Source organism: Carcharodon carcharias, chromosome 14 (genome assembly GCF_017639515.1).
Source record: "Carcharodon carcharias isolate sCarCar2 chromosome 14, sCarCar2.pri, whole genome shotgun sequence".
In the NCBI taxonomy this organism is placed as follows: Eukaryota; Metazoa; Chordata; class Chondrichthyes; order Lamniformes; family Lamnidae; genus Carcharodon; species Carcharodon carcharias.
Window position 1 is genome coordinate 9,397,122 of NC_054480.1, and position 20,147 is coordinate 9,417,268.

At 43.3% G+C, this 20,147-nt stretch overlaps 1 protein-coding gene across 1 annotated transcript in view; it reads right to left on the reverse strand.

The window, feature by feature from the left end:
- The window catches only part of LOC121287306 (syntenin-1-like), a 40,563-nt gene extending 22,455 nt beyond the window's left edge, over positions 1 to 18,108 (reverse strand). Inside the window, exons 1-3 of the mRNA XM_041205073.1 lie at positions 17,953 to 18,108; positions 6,095 to 6,165; positions 721 to 790 (exon numbers count right to left, since the gene is read on the reverse strand). Coding sequence (XP_041061007.1) covers positions 721 to 790; positions 6,095 to 6,145 — 121 coding nt within the window. The 5' untranslated portion in view covers positions 6,146 to 6,165; positions 17,953 to 18,108. The remainder of the gene's footprint in view (positions 1 to 720; positions 791 to 6,094; positions 6,166 to 17,952) is intronic.
- Positions 18,109 to 20,147: the final 2,039 nt, after the last annotated feature.

Genomic DNA, 20,147 nt, shown 5'->3' on the forward strand with positions numbered 1-20,147 from the left:
AGAGCTAGAGAAGCAGAGATTAAAGGGAAGGAATTCCGGAGTTTAGGGCCTTGACAGTGAAGGTGCAGCCACCAATAGTGCAGCGAAGAAAATTGGAAATGCACAAGGGGTCAGAGTTGGAATAATGCCCAATTTGTAAGTTATGTAAAGGCATTCCCTGTCTCTCTGAGACCCAAACACACAACAATTTGAGGAAGGGGTCAGCCTCATTTCCCTTTCATACTTCCCATCTCCCTTCCATTTGAAACCAGAATATGCAGCTGTCACTGAAATTCTTCAGATTATGATCCTGGCAGTTACATCTTTGTATCTCATAGGTTCAGTTGATGGATGTTAAGTATCCAGTAGTTAAAGGTAATAAGGTGAACAGGTGTTGGGTAGTGATTATACTCCGATGTGTATATAAAGAAGAGTCAGCCAGCACTGAGGGAGATTGTGTTAGACTGGAGAAATAAACTCTGCAATAAACAATCTCTACCAAAGCATCTTAGGTTCAGTGTCTTCTTCATAACTAGGCTTGGCACTTTTTCCAATATTGCATTGGGACCTGCCTTTCTCAGAGGGTTGTGATGCTGGAGGAGGTAGCTGGAAGATGGAGAGGAGAGGGCATGGATGAAAGTGAAGACATCAATACTAAGTAGGGGTCTAAGTTCATGATTTTGAAAATAGAGTTTTGAAGAATAGTGGGGTAAAGCACAGGGGTAAACTGCAATGACTCACCACTTTGGGCATCTGAGGCCTCGGATTCAATTGCTGGTGAGGTCTGGTTGGCTAAAATGGTGGCCTGAGCCTAAGAAAAAACAACATTAAAATCAACTCATGCACTTACTATAAACAGAATCACTAAGTTATTCTGATTGGAGAATGTAGGAATGACTTCATTCATCAGCTGTTTCCTGTTTCAGTTTTGTTTGACATTAACTCTGCTTTGCTACATTTCTTTAGCCACTAGTTTTGTATTCTTTTAGTTATTTCAATCTTCTCTTCTTAATATCATTCGTCCCAACAGATAATCCAACCCTTCTCTTCATTAGCTTTTTTGCCTTCATTTCCATTTCCTTTACTCTTACCCAAGAATAGTTAAACCTATTTAAATTATTCCCTTTGTGTGCTTGCACACAATCAGGAGAGAGATCTCATCCTGAGTGAGACACAGCCAGAGTGAGTGTGGGTATTGGCAATTTGGTGCATAGTGGGAATTCGGTGCATAGGGGAAGAGGTGCTATTTGCATTTTTTCTTTGCTATCCAACTTCTTAAATCTTCAGAGAGTGGTCTTGACCTGCTGCAGCAGTAGAGGCTACAAGGGAGAGGAATGACTGGTAAGTAGTGGGTAAGGTTGGGTAAGTATTTACTATTTTTATCACTTATAGTTTAAGGTCCTTTTGTGGTTTATAGATTGTATATTCTGTGGTAACGAGGATCAGGAAAGAAGGGCCCTAGAGTAATTGATTAAAAAGGTTTAATTTAAAGGGATAAGTCATGACAGGAGAGCTCAAAGCCGTGGTGTGCCCCATGTGGGTAGCCGGTAACATTTCCAGTGCCCAGGACCAGCATGTGTGCAGGAAGTGTGTCCAGCTGCAGCTCCTGAAAGCGCAAGTTTCAGAGCTGGAACGGCGGCTGGGAACAATGTGGAGCATCCACGAGTCAGAGAGCATCATGGATAGCACGTTTAGAGAGGTGGTCACAGCGCAGCTGAAGGGACTTGAGGAAGGGAGGGAATGGGTGACCACCAGGCAGTCCAAGAGAAACAGGCAGGTAGTTCAGGATTCCCCTGGGGACCCGCTCGCAAATCGGTATTCCATTTTGGAGGCTGATGAGGGTGCTGGTTCCTCCAGGGAGTGCAGACAGAGCCAAGCTTCTGGCACCACAAGCAGCCTGTCAAGGAGGGGAGGAAGAGAAGCAGAGCAATAGTAATAGGGGATTTATAGTCAGGGAAACAGATAGGTGCTACTGTGGCCTTTAACGTGACTCCAGGATGCTGTGTTGCCTCCTTGATGCCAGGGTCCAGGATGTCATTGAACAGCTGCAGGGCATCCTGAAGGGGGAGGGTGATAAGGCAGAGGTCATGCTACATGTTGGTACCAATGACATAGGCAGAAAGAGGGATGAGGTATTGCATCAAGAATTCAGGGAGTTAGGCAGTAGGCTAAAAAGCAAGACCTCTCGGGTTGTAATCTCTGGATTACTCCCAGTGTCACGTGCTAGTGAGCTCAGAAATAGGAGAATAGCACAGATGAATACATGGCTTAAGAGTTGGTGCAGGAGGGAAGGTTTTAGATTCCTGGATCACTGGAACTGTTTCTGGGCAAGCTGTACAAGCAGGATGGTCTACATCTGAATCAAAGTGGGATGAACATCCTTGTGGGTGGGTTTGCTAGTGCTGTTGGGAGGAGTTTAAACTTATTTGGCAGGGGGAGGGGACACAGAATGTTAGCAGAATAGGGACACATCATAATACAGTAAAACAATCAAGTCAGAGGGCGTACAGTTGCATGAAGTTCCAAGGGAATAAGGCAAGGCAGGATGGCCTCTACTTTAATGCCAGGAGTATTACAGGTAAAACGGATGAGTTAAGGTTGAGGATTGACACATGGAATTGTGATATAGTAGCCATCACTGAGACATGATTGAGGGAGGGGCAGGATTGGCAGCTCAACATTCCGAGATATAGAATCTTCAGGCGAGACAGGGGAGGAGGTAAAAGAGGAGGAGGCATTACATTATTAGTTAAGGAGTCAGTTACTGCAGTAAGGAGAGATGATATCTTGGAGGGAGTATCAAAAGAAGCTTTGTGGATAGAGCTTAGTAATAAAAAAGGAGCAACCACATTGTTAGGTGTTTATTATAGATCCCCAGATAGTCAGCGGGAAATTGAGGAGCAAATATGTGCACAATTCACAGAAGTGTGTAAAAACAGTAACAATAGGGTAATTATATTAGGTGATTTCAACTTTCTCAGCATTAATTGGGACAGACATAGTGTTAAGGGCTTTGATGGAATGGATTTCTTGAAATGTGTACAGGAGAACTTTTTAGGTCAATATGTAGAGGGTCCAACAAGGAACAGCGCAGTGCTGGACCTACTTCTGGGGAATGAAGCTGGACAGGTAGCTGAGGTGGTGGTGGGAGAGCATTTTAGTGATAGCGATCACAACATGGTACAATTTAAGCTTGTTATGGACAAAGAAACAGACAAATTGCAAAAAGACATTTTGGATTGGGGGAGAGCGGATTTTGGTAAAATAAGGCAGGATCTGGCCAAGGGAGACTGGGAACAGCTACTTGTGGGGAAATCTACAGAAGAGCAATGGGGGGTGTTCAAAAAGGAAATGGAGTGGGTACAGGCTCAACAAGTTCCGTCTAGGGTGATAGGAAGGAGTAACAAGCCCAGAGAACTATGGATGACCAGAGGTATTCAGGATACAATGAGAAGGAAAAGAGAGGCTTTTAGCAGGTACAAGGGGAGCAAATCAGCAGAAGCATTCGTGGAGTACAGAAAGTGCAGGGTGGAGCTTAAGAAAGCAATTAGGAGAGCAAAGAGGGGATATGAGAAAGCTCTGGCTGGTAAAAGTAGGGAAAATCCCAAGATATTCTATAAGTATATCAGTGGGAAGAGGAAAACCAGAGAAAGAGTAGGACCCATTAGGGACCAAGGCGGCATTCAATGGGTGGAGCCAGGGGACATCGGTAGAGTGTTGAACGAATACTTCACATCCGTCTTCACCCGAGAGAATGAGGATGAAGGTATGGAACTCGGGGAGAGAGACTGCGAAGTTCTTGAGCAAGTTGATATAGGGAGTGACAAGGTATTGGAAGTGTTGGCAGGCTTAAAAGTAGACAAATCTCCAGGTCCGGATGATTTGTGTCCCGGACTGCTGACGGAGGCAAAGGAGTAGGTCGCAGGGGCTCTGACCCAAATTTTTAATTCCTCTCTGGCCACAGGGGAGGTGCCAGAGGACTGGAGAACAGCTAATGTGGTTCCGCTATTTAAGAAGGGTTGTAGAGATAAGCCAGGAAACTACAGGCCAGTGAGTCTCATGTGGTATGGAAACTATTGGAGAAAATTCTGAAGGAGAGAATCTATCTCCACTTGGAGAGGCAAGGTTTGATCAGGGATAGTCAGTATGGCATTGTCAGAGGAAGGTCATGCCTAATAAATTTAATTGAATTTTTTGAGGATGTGACCAGGTGTGTAGATGAGGTTAGTGTAGTTGATGTAGTTTTCAACAAAGACTTTGACAAGGTCCCACATGGGAGACTTATAAAGAAGGCAAATGCACGTGGGATACACGGTAATTTGATAAGGTGGATTCAAAATTGGCTTAGTTGTAGGAGATGGAAGGTGAGGAAAGGTGGCTGCTTTGGTGACTGGAAGCCCGTGTCCAGTGGATTACCACAGGGCTCTGTGCTGGGTCCCCTATTATTCGTCATTTATATAAACGACATAGATGACTATGTGGGGGGTAGGATTAGTAAGTTTGCGGATGACACAAAGATTGGTCGGGCGGTTAACAGTGAGGTTGAGAGTCCTGGGCTACAGGAAGATATAGACGGGATGGTCAAATGGGCAGATAAGTGGCAGATGGAATTTAACGCTGAAAAGTGTGAGGTGATACACTTTTGACAAGGAAGTATTCAATGAATGGCATGACACTAGGAAGTTCTGAGGAACAAAGGGACCTTGGCGTGTGTGTCCATAGATCTCTGAAGGTGGAGGGGCATGTTTGTGGAGTGGTGAAAAAGGCATATGTGACACTTGCCTTTATCAATCCAGGCAGAGATTACAAAAGTAGGGAGGACATGTTCCTGTTGTATAGAACTTTGGTGAGGCCACAGCTGGAGTACTGTGTGCAGTTCTGGTCGCCACATTATAGGAAGGATGTGATTGCACTGGAGAGGGTGCAGAGGAGATTCACCAGGATGTTGCCTGGGTTGAAACATTTAAGTTATGAAGAGAGGTTGAGTAGAGTTGAGTTGTTTTCGTTGGAGCAGAGAAGACTGAGGGGCGATCTGATCGAGGTGTACAAGATTATGAGGGGCATGGACAGGGTGGATAGGGAGCAGTCACAAGTTCAATGTGAGGGGCAGGAGGTTTAGGGAGGATGTGAGGAAAAACGTTTTTACCCAGAGGGTGATGACGGTCTGGAATGCGCTGCCTGGGAGGGTGGTGGAGGCGGGTTGCCTCACACCCTTTAAAAAAGTACCTGGATGAGCACTTGGCACATCATAACATTCAAGGCTATGGGCTAAGTGTTGGTAAATGGGATTAAGTAGGTAGGTCAGGTGTCTCTCACGTGTCGGTGCAGGCTCGATGGACCGAAGGGCCTCTTCTGTACTGTGTGTTTCTGTGATTCTGTGAATTCACATTTCCCTGTTGAATTACTTATTGCAACAATGTTCTAACTTTCTCTACCACTTTCCTTGTCTGTACCTCTCTATTTATATTCTTCATTAGCAATCCTTTCATTTCTGTTACTGACTAATATTTTCTAAACTAACGCTTTCTTTCTACCGTTAACACGGGATTCCGGTGCCAAAAATAACTTTTTGTTAAGCCTGGATGATTTACTCATCAATTTACCATGGATGTTAACTGATGTCTTTAAGTAATTCATGATATTCCTTCACATGTTACAGTTTTTCAACCTCTGTCTTTAGCATCAGACACTCCTTGAGTGGTTCCCTGTGTTTGCATTTGGCAAGTTGTAATTTCTCCTCAAGTGCCACCTCCCTCCTCTATGTTACGTAAAGGTTACAACTTACATTCATGACTCTTCAGTATATTATTGCTCAAGCATTCCATAGGTTGGATGAAGAATAAAACTCTGTCTGCTCTGCTGGTCCAGTGTAATATCCTTCTGGTGGACTCTACGATTGAGACTGACAGCTTAGTTCTAAAACATCCTGTGCTGTGTCCCCTTAAGTATCAGGGTGCAACTGACCAAAAATTAATTTGATATGCAACCAGTTGAGAAAAAACAAAAAATCCCTATCAGACTGGACTGAATTAATCAAAATTTAAATGACTGTCCTCAATCAATCATCAATCTCTTAAAGAGTATTGAAACTGCATTAAGAATCATCATAACTGACCTGAATAACTTTGGAGACCTGCAGATCCTCCAGTGATGGATACAGAGCCATTCTTTGGTCCAACCTTTGCACTGAAACGGACAAGAGTTATTACACATATATAAATATTTTGTTCAATTTCAATCATGTATTACTGCACATGAAGCATTCCAGAAAGACAATGCCCAGCCCCGTGTGAAGTCAGCAATGAGACAAGGCCATTTGATCCATCGAAACCCGTCCTTCTGATACTCTAAATGAAAACATGGAAACATTCAGCAGGTCAGGCAGCCCGAGGAGAAAGCAGGGTTAACATTTCAGTGTCCTGTTTGGGGAATATACCTGTACTTTCTGAGGCCCTTTAAGATGATCAAGATGAGATATCAATAATAAGGTAAGAAATAAATCTTATCTAATCAATATTCAGGGGAACAATAAGATAAAAGCAAAATACTGCGGATGCTGGAAATCTGAAACTAAAACAAAAATTGCTGGAAAAACTCAGCAGGTCTGACAGCATCTATGGAGAGAAAAACAAAATTAACGTTTCGTGTCCATATGACTCTTCTCCAGAACTAAACAGAAGTAAAAATGTGGTGAAATATATACTAATCAAGGGGAATGGGACAGGTGAAGCTGGATAGAAGGCCAGTGATAGGCGGAGGCAAAGGAGAAATTGCAAAAGATGTCATAAACAAAAGGTAGAAGGGGTTGATGGTGGTGATACTGGCTAAAGGAATTGCTAATGGTGACATCAAGAGTAGAAAGCAGAATGAACAAGTGACAGATGGCCCTAGTGGGGTGGTGGAGGGGATGGTGTGGGAAAAAAGATCAAAATAGGCTAAAAGGTGGGGATAAAACAATGAATAGAAATAAATTTAAAAATATAATAATAATGGAAATAGGTGGGAAAAATATATATATATTTATTATATATATATAACATATATAAAAATTAAAAAATAAATATTTGGAAAAAGGGGATCAAAAAGGGGTGAGGATGGAGGAGAGACTTCATGATCTGAAGTTATTGAACTCAGTGTTAAGTCCGGAAGGCTGTAAAGTGCCTAATCAGAAGATGAGGTGCTGTTCCTCCAGTTTGTGTTGAGCTTCACTGGAATATTGCAGCAGGCCAAGGACGGACATGTGGGCATGAGAGCAGGGTGGGGTGTTGGAATGGCAAGCGTCAGGGAGGTCTGGGTCACGCTTGTGGACAGACCGAAGGTGCTCTGCAAAGTGGTCACCCAGTCTGCGTTTGGTCTCTCCAATATAGAGGAGACCGCATTGGGAGCAACGAATACAGTAGACTAAATTGGGGGAAGTGCTGCTTCACTTGAAAGGAGTGTTTAGGCCCTTGGACGGTGAGGAGGGGGGAAGTAAAGGGGCAGGTGTTGCACCTTCTGCGATTGCATGGGAAGTGGCGTGGGAGGGGGTTGAGGTGTAGGGGGTGATGGAGGAGTGGACCAGGGTGTCCCGGAGGGAATGGTCCCTACGGAATGCCAACAGGTGGGGGGGGGTGTGGTGAACAAAAGATGTGTTTGGTGGTGGCATCATGCTGGAGTTGGCGGAAATGGCGGAGAATGGTGAGGTGAAAAGTGAGGACAAGGGGGTCCCTATTATGGTTCCGGGAGAGAGAGGAAGGTGTGAAGGCAGAGGTGCGGGAGATGGGTCGAACACAGTTGAGGGTCCTGCCAACCACCGTGGGTATGAAATCTCGGTTAAGGAAGGAGGGAGACGTGTCAGAAACACTACTTTGGAAAGAGGCATCATCGGAACAGATGCAACCATTCTCTCAGTTCCTTTGCCTCCGTCGCATCTGTTCCGATGGTCTGCCCTCACATCTTCCTCTCCCTCCTGGAACCATGATAGGGTCCCCGTTATCCTCACTTTTCACCCCACCAGCCTCCACATTCAAAGGATCATCCTCCGCCATTTCCGCCAACTCCAGCACGATGCCACCACCAAACACATCATCCCTTCACCCTCCCCTGTTGGCATTCCACAGGGATCATTCCCTCCGGGACACCCTGGTCCACTCCATCACCCCCAACCTCAACCCCCTCCCACTGCACCTTCCCACGCAATCGCAGAAGGGGCAACACCTTCCCCTTTGCTTCCCCCCTACTCACCGTCCAAGGGCCTAAACACTCCTTTCAGGTGAAGCAGCGCTTCACTTGCACCTCCTTCAATTTGGTCCACTGCATTCGCTGCTCCCAATGCGGTCTCCCCTACATTGAAGAGACCAAATGCAGACTGGGTGACCACAAGCATCACCCAGACCTCCCTGTCGCTTGCCATTTCAACACCCCTCCCTGCTCTCATGCCCACAAGTCTGTCCTTGGCCTGCTGCATTGTTCCAGTGAAGCTCAATGCAAATTGGAGGAACAGCACCTCATCTTCCGACTAGGCACTTTACAGCTTTACAGCCTTCCAAACTTAACATTAAGTTCAACAACTTCAGATTATGAACTCTCTCTCCTCCATCCTCACCCCTTTTTGATTCCCTTTTTCCAAATAGTTTTTTTTTTTAATTTTTATATATATTTTTTCCCTATTTCTATTATTATTATATTTTTAAATTTATTTCTATTCATTGTTTTATCCCCACCTTTTAGCCTATTTCGATCTTTTTTACCACATCGTTCCCTCCCTTCACCCCCACCCCCACTAGGGCCATCTGTCACTTGCTCATTCTGCCTTCTACTCTTAATGTCACCATTAGCACCTCCTTTAGCCAGTATCACCACCATCAACACCCCTTCGACCTTTTGTTTATCACATCTTTCACAATCTCTCCTTTGCCTCCACCTATCACTGGCCCTCTAGCCAGCTTCACCTGTCCCATTCCCCTTAAACAGTATATATTTCACCACATTTTTACTTCTCTTTAGTTCTGAAGAAGAGTCATATGGACTCGAAATGTTGACTCTGTCTTTCTCTCCACAGATGCTGTCAGACCTGCTGAGTTTTTCCAAAATTTTTGTTTTAGTTTAAGGGAACAATGATTGCTTTTGAATTCATTGTTTATATGAAAATGCATGTTGAAATCATCCCCTCTCTCTATTTTGAGTATTTGTTATCTTGACTAACAATATCTACTTGAAAACACTTTTCCTGCCAAATCTTACATAAAAAGGTTGTAATGGTCATGTTCCAGCTTGTTTTGAAGTCATTCGGAAAAACAAACTCTTAATTACATTGTGGCCTGAGATAATACAAGCTTTAGGTTGTGAACTTGTGTGATTCATGTGTGGTATCAAGAGACAGTTCAGATAGTCATCTCCAATCCAGTGGAAGGATAATCAGCTTGGTTCCCCTCCAGGCACATAATCCTTCTGCACAAGATTCTTCTCTGTGATTGTGCAAATGATACTTAATGCCTAGGTGGTAGAAAGAAAAATCGACCATAGGCTCTGGGCTAACATTGAGCAGTGATGGCTGGCCTATACTCATGAAAACATAACCCTGCAGGAGTCAGTGCCTTCAGTAGATGATGGTGATGAAATTGGCGGAAAAGAACTAAATGTCGGGCATAGAGGGAGAACAGGTTGCATAAACTTGGCTTGAACGGCAATAACAACAATAACTTGTATTTATATAGCATCTTTAAGAATGAAACGTCCCAAGGCGCTTCATAGGAACAATATACCAAGTAACATAAAGAGATATTAGGTCAGAAGACTAAATTTTGATTAAAGTGGTAAGGTTCAATGACCATCTTAAAGGATGAAAGAGAGGTGGAGAGGTTTAGGCAGGAAATTTCAGAACTCAGGGTCTAGACAGCTGAAGGCATGGCCACCAAAGATGATGCGATGAAAATTGGAGAAGCTCAATGCACTGGAATTAAGTGAGTGCGATATCACGGAGGGTTTGGGGGGGGCTGGAGGAATTCACAGAGATAGGGAGGGGCAACCCATGGAGGAATTTGAAAACAAGAATGAGAGTTTTGGATGACATCAAGTTTGCAGAAAGTAGAACATGGGAAACCAGCTAGGAATGTATTGGAATAGTCATGTCTTGAGGCAATAAAAGCATGAATCAAGGTTCCAGCAGTGAAGGAGCTGAGGCAGGGGAAGATCTGGGCAATGTTTCAGAGGTGAAAATAGTGATGGTGCAGGTATGTGGTTGGATACTCATTTCATGGCCAAATATAATCCCAAAGCTGCAAATGATTTAGCCTCAGGCAGTTGGGAATGAGAAAGATTAGGTAGCTCGGGAGTGGAGTATAGAAAATTGAGGGGTGATCTGATCGAGCTATTTAAGATGTTAGGAGGATTCGATAGGTTAGGTCCAGAGAAACTATTTCCTCTGGTGAGGGAAACAAGGACAAACATACAGAATCTTAACATTTTTATTTTATTCTTTCATGGGATGTGGGCACTGCTAGCAAAGCCAACATTTATTGCCCATTAGATCTATGCCATTTCGGAAAAAAATCCAGAAACATTTTTTCTCACAAAAGGTAGTAGAAATTTGGGTTATTCTCATCCAAAACACTGAAAATTGGGGGACAATTGAAGCTTTCAAAGTTGACATTTTTGTTAGGTAAGTGTAGCAAGGAGTAGGTAAGTGAGCTGAGCCAAAGATTAGTCATGTTCTAACTGAATGGCAGGACAGGCTTGAGGGGGTGACTGCTCTGCTCCTGTTCCTAACGTGTTAGGAAATAAAAATAGTTTAAGTATGTTATATTGGTATTGGTGGGTGTTAGGAATGAGTTTTAGCTTTAATGTTTAAGTTTGGTTTGTATTTCTGTATCCGTGTGTTAAGAAAAGGTAAAGTTGAGTTTTAGTTTCATTTTAAAAGGTGCCTGTTTTTCTAATAAGAGTTTACGCTGTAAGTGAAGTTAAGCAAATGCAAGAGTAGAAAAACTGGGCCATAGCCTAGCAACAGGGGTCCAGAGAGGCAGGTCCCTCCCACAGATACACACACAAGAAACTAGAAACAGCAGTTTTGAGTTCAGTTTTGAAGATAGCTGCCAGGCAGAAGCAACCTAGAAGACTCAGATAGACAGTTCCAAACTAAAATTGGTTGAAAGTAGCTGCCAGGGAGAGACTGGAGCAATGAGGGAAGATATCCAGTCCCAAGCTAAAGAAGAAAGTCCACAGAATCCACGGAAGTACAACAGGAGAAAGTCCCAAGAAGACCTTATAGTCAAAGGAAGGACGGGAATCAGGAAAAAGTCCTGTTAAGTGAAGTTAAGAGTGAGGGCAGAGAAAGGCTCCAAGCTGCAGGAAGCAGAGTCAAAGCAATATAAAGGCTTGTGAGAAATCAGAAGGTCCAAAGAGGCAACTGAAGGTCTCTAACTCTTTGCTATGGGCATGTGAAATGATGGTATACTTCTGACAGCTGAGTCAGTGAGAGAGTGTGTAGAAGAAAGTTTGAATATATGCGGTGATCCAGGGGAGAGGAACATTGGAAGGAGAGTTCAAAACCCTGGAGGTCAACCCTTGCAGAAAGCATCTGAGAGAAAATGTTGGTCTGGGAGAAGATTCCAAGGCGAGTTCTTGGAAAGTGGAGATTGGAAACCCTCATGTGAAAGATGGAGTTCAGTGAGACTGATTGGCTCACAGTGCGACAAGCATCTGGGGGTAGTTGAGGAGAGATTCATAGCATCTGGCTGAGGCGGTATCAGTCATTTAGTTTCAGAATGTGGTGTGTCTGACTACAGGTTCCCAATTGGTTTACATGGACTGTGTACTTACTGTGAATATTAGAGTACAAGATAGCTTTTATAACTTGTGTTATCCTTACAAATCTATATACATCTCTCAAGGTATAGTTGTGGGTGAAGGAGTATTGTAATATAGTTCATCTTTTCTTGCTTGATAAATGTTTTATGCTTTTGTTAAAAGTTCATCAGCTGACTATAGTGACTCTGCTCAGTAGCCCCTCTCCACGTATCTAAACAAATAAAAGTTAGCATCTATCAAGCTGGGATTAAGCTTGTCCAGTGGTAACCTCGGCTGGGATCGTAACAAAAGATTCTGTGTTTCTAACAGAGAACAATTCCAGTCACTACTTCTCCTGGAAGATAATAAAGCAATTTGATATTGATTCTATTTTACCCCACAAAGCACAGACATGCATCCAAATAATCTTTTCACAATGCAAATGACACATTGCAATCATCCAATCTGACATGCATTTTAATCAGCTTCCTGTTTCTGGTGCAGGCTCTTTTCAACCTGTGACTTCTGTCTCTCTCAGTCAAGTCTCTCCCCAGTTTGTTCATGTATAGCATCCTGGATTCAGGACACAGTGCAAGGCCATGGTTGCTGGTAAGGGTGGGAGAGCATGCTCTCTGATGTGCATAATTGGTTGCTATGGTGTGTGCTGTTTGGATGCAGTCATTTTGAAGCCTGACAGCTTTTTGACTGGGACAAGGACGGTATCTTGAAGCTAAGTATCTTTACAGATAACACTTGGTCCGTGTGATCTCCTGACTGGTCCTAATCTCCCGAGTGGTCATAGAGTCATTACCATAAGAAGGCCAGTTGGCCAATGGAGTCCATTACAGCTCTCTGTAGAGAAATCCAGTCAGTCCCATTCCCCCTCTCTAACCCTGTAGTCCTGAAGGTTTATTTCCCTCATGTACTTTGGTAGGAAAAATAGAGGCTTAGACTATTTTCTAAATGGGGGGAGAATTCAGAAATCTGGAGTGCAAAGGGACTTGGGAGTCCTAGTCCAGGATTCTCTTAAGGTTAACTTGCAGGTTAAGTCAGTAGTTAGGAAGGCAAATGCAATGTTGGCATTTATTTCGAGAGGACTAGAATATAAAAACAGGGATGCGCTGCTGAGGCTTTATAAGGCTCTGGTCAGACCACATTTTGAATATTGAGAGCAATTTTGGGCCCCATATCTCAGGAAGGATGTGCTGGCCCTGGAGAGGGTCCAGAGAAGGTTCACGAGAACGATCCCAGGAATGAAAGGCTTAACATATGAGGCAAGTTTGAGGACTCTGGGTCTCTACTCGATGGAGTTTAGAAGATGAGGGGGGGATCTGATTGAAACTTACAGAATATTGAAAGGCCTGGATAGAGTGGACGTGGGGAAGATGTTTCCATTAGTAGGAGTGACTAGGATCCGAGGGCACAGCCTCAGAATAAAGGGAAGACCTTTTAGAACAGAGATGAGGAGAAACTTCTTTAGCCAAGAGTGGTGAATCTATGGAATTCATTACCACAGAAGGCTGTGGAGGCCAGGTCATTGAGCATATTTAAGACCGAGATAGATAGGTTCATGATTGGGTAAGGGGATCAAAGGTTACGGGGAGAAGGCAGGAGAATGATGTTGAGAAACTTATCAGCCATGATTGAATGGCAGAGCAGACTTGATGGGCCGAATGGCCTAATTTCTGCTCCTATATCTTATGATCTTATGTACCCATCCAATTTCCTTTTGAAATCATTGATTGTCTCTGCTGTTGTCTTAAATGACTACAACTGACTACAACCACTGCCTATGAGAATGGTGGGTTACACAACATTTTTCTAATTGGTTGCACTCATGCCTCTGATTCATAAAGCTGTAGGTCACACAGGAATTTTGCAATTTTTCCCTTCCCTGTCCCTCGGGTTTTATTGGATTTTTGCCTCTCCCCAATGACATAGCTGTTGTAGATGGTTTAGGGAGGGTGAGGGGGATAAGTGGCTGGTTGGAAATGGTTAGGCTGCTTCAGCCATCATGAGCGTGGGGAGGGCTAGATGGTCCAGCTAATCTTTTCCTGCCCATCATTTTCAGATGGTCTGCAGAGTAATGGAACAGTTTAGAATTCAATTCTGTCACCTCCATCTCTGACCCCCACCTCTCCGCCACTACCTCTGGGGCCTAGTCTCATTCATGTGGAGAACTTTGCCAGGTGACTCAAAGCATGCTCACCAGTTAAATCACATCTTCATAAAATGGTAGCATTTAACCTCTTCCTTCCAAAAACTCTTGTGATAACAAAGGCGAGGGTTAATTCCTAGGGAGGGAGCAACAAATCCTGCAATTTGTCATCACTGTCCCCTAAGATACAAACATCCCCCAGTGAACAAATTGCAACTTAATGCCTCGGTGCCAAAGTACCACACAAACTACATAAACAACTCTTTCTTACAGCTAGTTCAGAGCTCTACAAGGGGATTAACTCTCTGAACATCACAAGATTCAGGAATCATGAGACCACAGCTGTTTTGTTGATCAAAGCCAGATAAAACCACTTTAAGGCTGGAGCACCAAGTGTCCAATTCAATGAAACTTTTTAAAATTAACTTCTCTTCACTTCCTCATCTCCATTTTAATTACCAACAACTTATATAAATATAGCACCTTTAAAGTAGGAAAACATCCCAAGGCACTTCACAAAAGTGCAACCGACTAAAATTAACACCAGACCAAAGGAGGAGATATCAGGACAGGCGACCAAACATTTGGCCAAAGAGGTACGTTTTAAGGAGCAGCTGAAACGGGGTAGAGAAGTTTAGGGAAGGCATTTCAGACATTAGGGTCTAGACAACTCTAGGCATTGTGGTGGGGTAAAGGCAGAGGTGGTGCGGTGAACAAGAGGCCCTTGACGATGTCTATTGGAGGTGCTATTTTTCCACTGATACATTAACTTGATGCTTCTTCTGCCCCCTCAGGTGAATGCATACATCCCATTCATCCCTCAATCAATATTATTAAAACCACATTTGCAGTCTACAGGACCCTGGTGTATATAATTTGGGTCCGGATTTGTGTGCCTGTATAACAGTAGCAACTACACTAAAGAAGTAGTTTGTGGACTGTGAAAATATTTGCTATAAAAATGCAAATTTGGTTCTTCTTTATTCTGACTGAAAGTAGACAGCTTGTGAAGGAGGTCTTGTGGCACAGTGGGCAGCATCCCTGGCTCTGAGCCAGAAGCTCTAGGTTCAGTCCCACTCCAGGACTTGATAGCCAAGGAAGGTGGGTTCATAATATGGATAAACAGGTTGAGAATCAACCTGTGAATCCTTCCAATATGCCTGATGGCAGGTGTTAGGAGTGGGAGAATCACCTGGTATTTTCTTTTATGCAAAAATATATTTTATTCATAAAATACCTAAAAGAACATTACAAAACATTTTAAAATGGCCATCACAAAGTGCAATGATATTCAAATTTTACACATAGATCATGTTGCACTCTGAGATTCTTCAATGCAATTGTGATACATGTAATATTTGCTGCATACATTCAATGTGAGACATACAGCCCAAGAGGATTCTGTAGTTTCCACCTCATCCATGCGCTATGGCCAAAAGGTCTTAGGCAGCTCTGTGGTGGCTGTCCCAAGCTTTAGTTCATCCCACATTTCGTAGCCCTGGACCTTGCAATGTGCCAGTCTGCAACACTTGGTTGTGGACAACTCTTTGCACTGGAAGACTGCAAGTTTCAGGCAGACCAAAGAGCATCCTTCACCCGGTTGATGACCCTCCAGCTGTAGCTCACATTTGTCTTGCTGTGTGTCCCTGGGAACAACCCATAGAGCACAGAGTCTGGTGTCATGGAGGTGCTTGGGATGAACCTCGACAAAAACCACTGCATCTTTCTCCAGACCTTGTTTGCAAAGGCACATTCCACAAGGAGGTGGACAATGGTCCCTTCACCACCACAGCCACCTCAAGGGCAGCGCATGGAGGGGGTGAGACTCAGGATGTGTAGGAAGGATCTGACAGGGAGGGCCTTTCTCACCACTAACAAAGCTATGTCATGGTGCTTGATTGAAAGTTCTGGCGATAAGGCATTCTGCCAAAAGATTTTGACCGTCTGCTCAGGGAATAATCCGACAGGATCCATGTCTTTTTCCTGCAGGGCCTCTAGGATGTTACGTGCAGACCACAGCCTCTGCCATACTGCAGAAGGCAATGGCAAACCACTGCAGTACCTTGCCAAGCATAATCATGGACTAATCCATGATCACCAATGCCCTCAGAGAGAGAGAGAGAGAGAGAAAAAGAGACAACTTGCCTTCCTCTAGCTGGGTAAAAATTAATTAAAACAAAGAGATGACAAGGAGAAATCTTTTTGCACAGTGACTTGCTTTATCAGGGAGTCACTGCCTGAAAGGGTGAACTGAAGTGGACTCAATAGCAACTTTCAAGGGGGAATTTGCATGTACTTTGAAAAGGAAAAATTTGCAGGGCTATGGGGAGAGAGCTGGAGAGTGGGACTAACTGGATAGATCTTTCAAAGGGCCAACACAGACACAAAGGGCCGAGTGCTCTCCTGTGCAGTATGATCCTACGGGTAGAATTTTACAGCCCCATCGTGGCAGGGACGAGCCTTTCAAAAATCCATCGACTTTGGCGGGACCATAAAATCCCCCCAGCACAAAATTCCAACCCATGAATTTTTAACTCGTTGATCACCCCTAAATTTAAAAAAATTTACAAATAATGGTCACAAGATTGTTCTTCAGGGAATCAAATCTTCACATTTGGAGTGCAGCAAGTTCACCAGAATGTGAGACTATGAATAGAGATTACACAAACTAGGCTTCTATTCTCTGGAATGTGGAAGGTTAAGGAACGATTTGATAGAGGTTTTTGGGATTTTGAAAGGGATTAATATGGTGGTTAGAGAGCAACTTTTTTTTCGGCTGCTGGAGTGGAAGGGGCTCGAGGACAGAGAGAGTTAATGTTAAAATTAGGGTCAGGACATTCAGCAGAGAAGTTCAGTTCTTCACACAAGGAATTGTAGAACAGCAAATGCAGTACACTCTTTGGCTCAATTAGTCACTCCAAATCTGAGATCAATAGATTTGTGCTGAACAAGAGAATAAAGGACATGGATCCAGGTGGGTAGGTGGAGTTATGATACAGATAGACAGGATCGCAATAAATGAGGAACAGGCTTGCAGCACCTAATGGCCTACTGTTCCTATATTTGTATTTAAGAATAATACACTTTTTAGAACCTCCCACGTAATAGCTTGCTTGTAAAGGAGAGGGGGTGGGGGTAGAGGTAGGGGTAACTCTTTCGAGTACAAACACGTTTCCATCTGTTTATACGGATGAAGTTACATTGTTGCATAGTTTGCCACTGAGAGATTTGAACTCTTGATACTCTTTTGAGTAAACCTGTTTCCATCTGTTTCAGATGAAGTTACATTGTTTCATAGTTTGCCATTGTGAGATTTGAACTCTTGATCTTGGGGTTACAAGCCCAGTACCATAACCACTTGGCTATTTAGGCCAAGCCTAGAGGTAAGGGTAGGGGTTGAGGGAGAGGTGGGTGGAAAAAGAGATCAGACTGGCTTCCTGCTCCCGTTGCTATATTTTTCTGCAAAAACTGCTGTGAAATGTCTGTGTTTGTGTATGTTGGACATCTAGTGAAGCCAGAGTCAGAATCAGCGTTGCTGCTGCTCTTAATTTCGACGAATCAGTTAGAGTTTTACAGAACTGAAAAATGCCAAGTTTAAAGACCAGGATTGGTGTTGTTTAAAGAGGGAACAGATTGTTGATGGACTAGAGGTGAAGCATTTACAATACTACCTGTACCTGTGAAGCGAGTAACGTGGAGGGCTACGTTATTATGTCAGGGCTTTGACAAACAAATACTAATTGAACCATTTAATTAACTGGCTTTCGGAGCCTGAACTTTGGAGGATCTTACAGCCAGATTCGGCTGCCAATTTTTAAAAGATTTACAAAAATCAAATTCGTATCACAAACTTGTTGGTCAATGCTCAGCTTATTAGTTGAAAATCGTATTCTACGTTTAAAGAAAACAGATTTGTGTTTGATGTTTGGGGAGCAATGGAGATCCAGAAAGGAATTCGTCAAGAGAAGGAAACTAACATCTCAGCCAGAACGAAACATATTAAAAGAAAGCTTGATCAAAGAGATGGGAAGAAAAAAAAACACTGAACTCACCTCAGAGAAGAATTTAGTTAAAGTGATGAATGACACGCACACGATTTCGGGTCTGAGACTCGAACTCTCATCAACTGCGGAGCCAGGAGTAATACTTGGAAATGTCGCGTACGAGCAGGCGGATCTCCGAAAGTGCGAGGAGGAAGCAGGAAGAGAAACATATCCTAGGATTGGTTGGGGTGGATCCTCAGCCACTCATGCACTCGGAATGTGTGTGAGACTCGAGGAACCTTCAACCCCCAGTGAAATTGGGGTAAAGAGGAGGGTCCATTGAAAACCCTGATAGGTACAGAAACCATTCCGACCCTGGACCAGTCAACTCTTTGTGAGTGAGCGACATTCACAAGTACCTTACCCCTCCCCTTAAAAAGAAAACAAGCATTTCACGTTATAACTGAGTTTGTTTGACACTGCAGTTGTGAACGCGGCTTGCCAACTCACTTTGGAGATATTCCTGGAGCTTTCATCACGTGACCGTCCGCCTCCCCAGCTCCCAAGATTTTTTAAAGCTAAAAAGCATAAGCGTTAAGAGAATGAAGAAAACATACCATTTTTTTTAACGCATGTGACTTCTGTCCCCAAGTTTTTTTTTATTCTTTAACTGGATGTGAGGGTTGCTGTCAAAGCCAGCATTTGTTGCCCAAATTGCCCTTGAACATAAGAAATAGATGCAGGAGTAGGCCATTAGGCCCCTCTGGCCTGCTCAACCATAGCTGATTTAATTAACTCCACTTTCCTGCTTACAGTGCCCCACCCCACCCTATTAAAATTCGTCTAACTCACTTTAATATATTCAATGAAGCAGCTTCTACTGCTAGCTGGGGTGGAGAATTCCGAGGATTAATGACCCTCTGAGAGAATAAATTCCTCCTCCTCTGCATCTTAAATGGGAGACCCTTTATTCTGAAACTGTGTCCCTAGTCCTAGATACCCCCATGTGGGGAAACAACCTTTCAGCATGTACCCTGTCAAAGCCCCTTCAGAATCTCTCATGTTTCAATAAAATCACCTCTCATTCTTCTAAACTCCAATGAATATAGGTTTAACCTGCTCAATGTTTCCTCATAAGACAAGCACTTTATCCCAGAAATCAACCTAGTGAACTGCCTCCAAATATTACCCCTCCTTAAGTCAGGAAACCAAAACTGTATGGAGGATTCTATGTGTGGTCCCTCCAGTGTCTTGTACGGTTGCAGCAAGTCTTTCCTACTTTTATGCTCCATCCCCCTTGTATTAAAAGTTAACATTCTATTTGCCTTCCTAATTACTTGCTGTACCTGTATGCTAACTTTTTGTTATTTATGCACAAGGACACTCAGGACCCTCTGAACCACAGCATTCTGCAATCTCGCTCCATTTAAATAGTATTCTGCTTTCCTATTCTTCCTGCAGAAGTGGGCAAACTCACATTTTCCCACTTTATACTCCATCAGCCATTTTTTTCCCACTCACTTAACCTATATATCTCTTTGTGTCCACCTCACAAGTTGCTTTCCTACCTATGTTTGTGTTTAAGGTAGAAATTGATAGATTAACAATAATGTAAAGGGTTATGGGGATAGTGTGGGTAAAAGACATTGAAGTGTTTGATCAGCCATGATCTTATTGACAGACTGGCCTTCTCCTGTTCCTATCTTTGTATCGTCAACAAATTTGACTACAGTACACTCGATCCCTTCATGCAAGTCATTAATAGACTGTAAATAGTTGAGGCCCATGCACTAATCCCAGTGGCTCTCCACTAGTTACAATTTGCCAACCTAAAATGCCTCCTTTATCCCAACTCTCTGTTTCCTGTAAGTGAACCAATCCACTAATATATTGCCACAAACATCATGAGCTCTTACCTTCTGCAGTAACCTTTTGTGTGGCACCTTATCAAATGCATTTCAAAAATCCAAATATGCTACATCTACTGATTCCCCTTTATCCACCCTGCTTGTTAAATCCTCAAAGAACTTTAATAAACTTTTCAAACACAATTTCCCTTTCATAAAGCTATGTTGATTCTGCTTGATTGTGTGATGATTTTCTAAATGTCCTGCTGATATTTCCTTAATAATAGATTCCAGCATTTTTCCAGTGGTAGATGTTAAGTTAACTGGCGTATAGCTTCTTGCTTTCTTTTCCCTTCCTTTCTTGAATGGAGGTGTTACATTTGAGGTTTTCCAATCTGCTGGGACTTTTCCAAAATC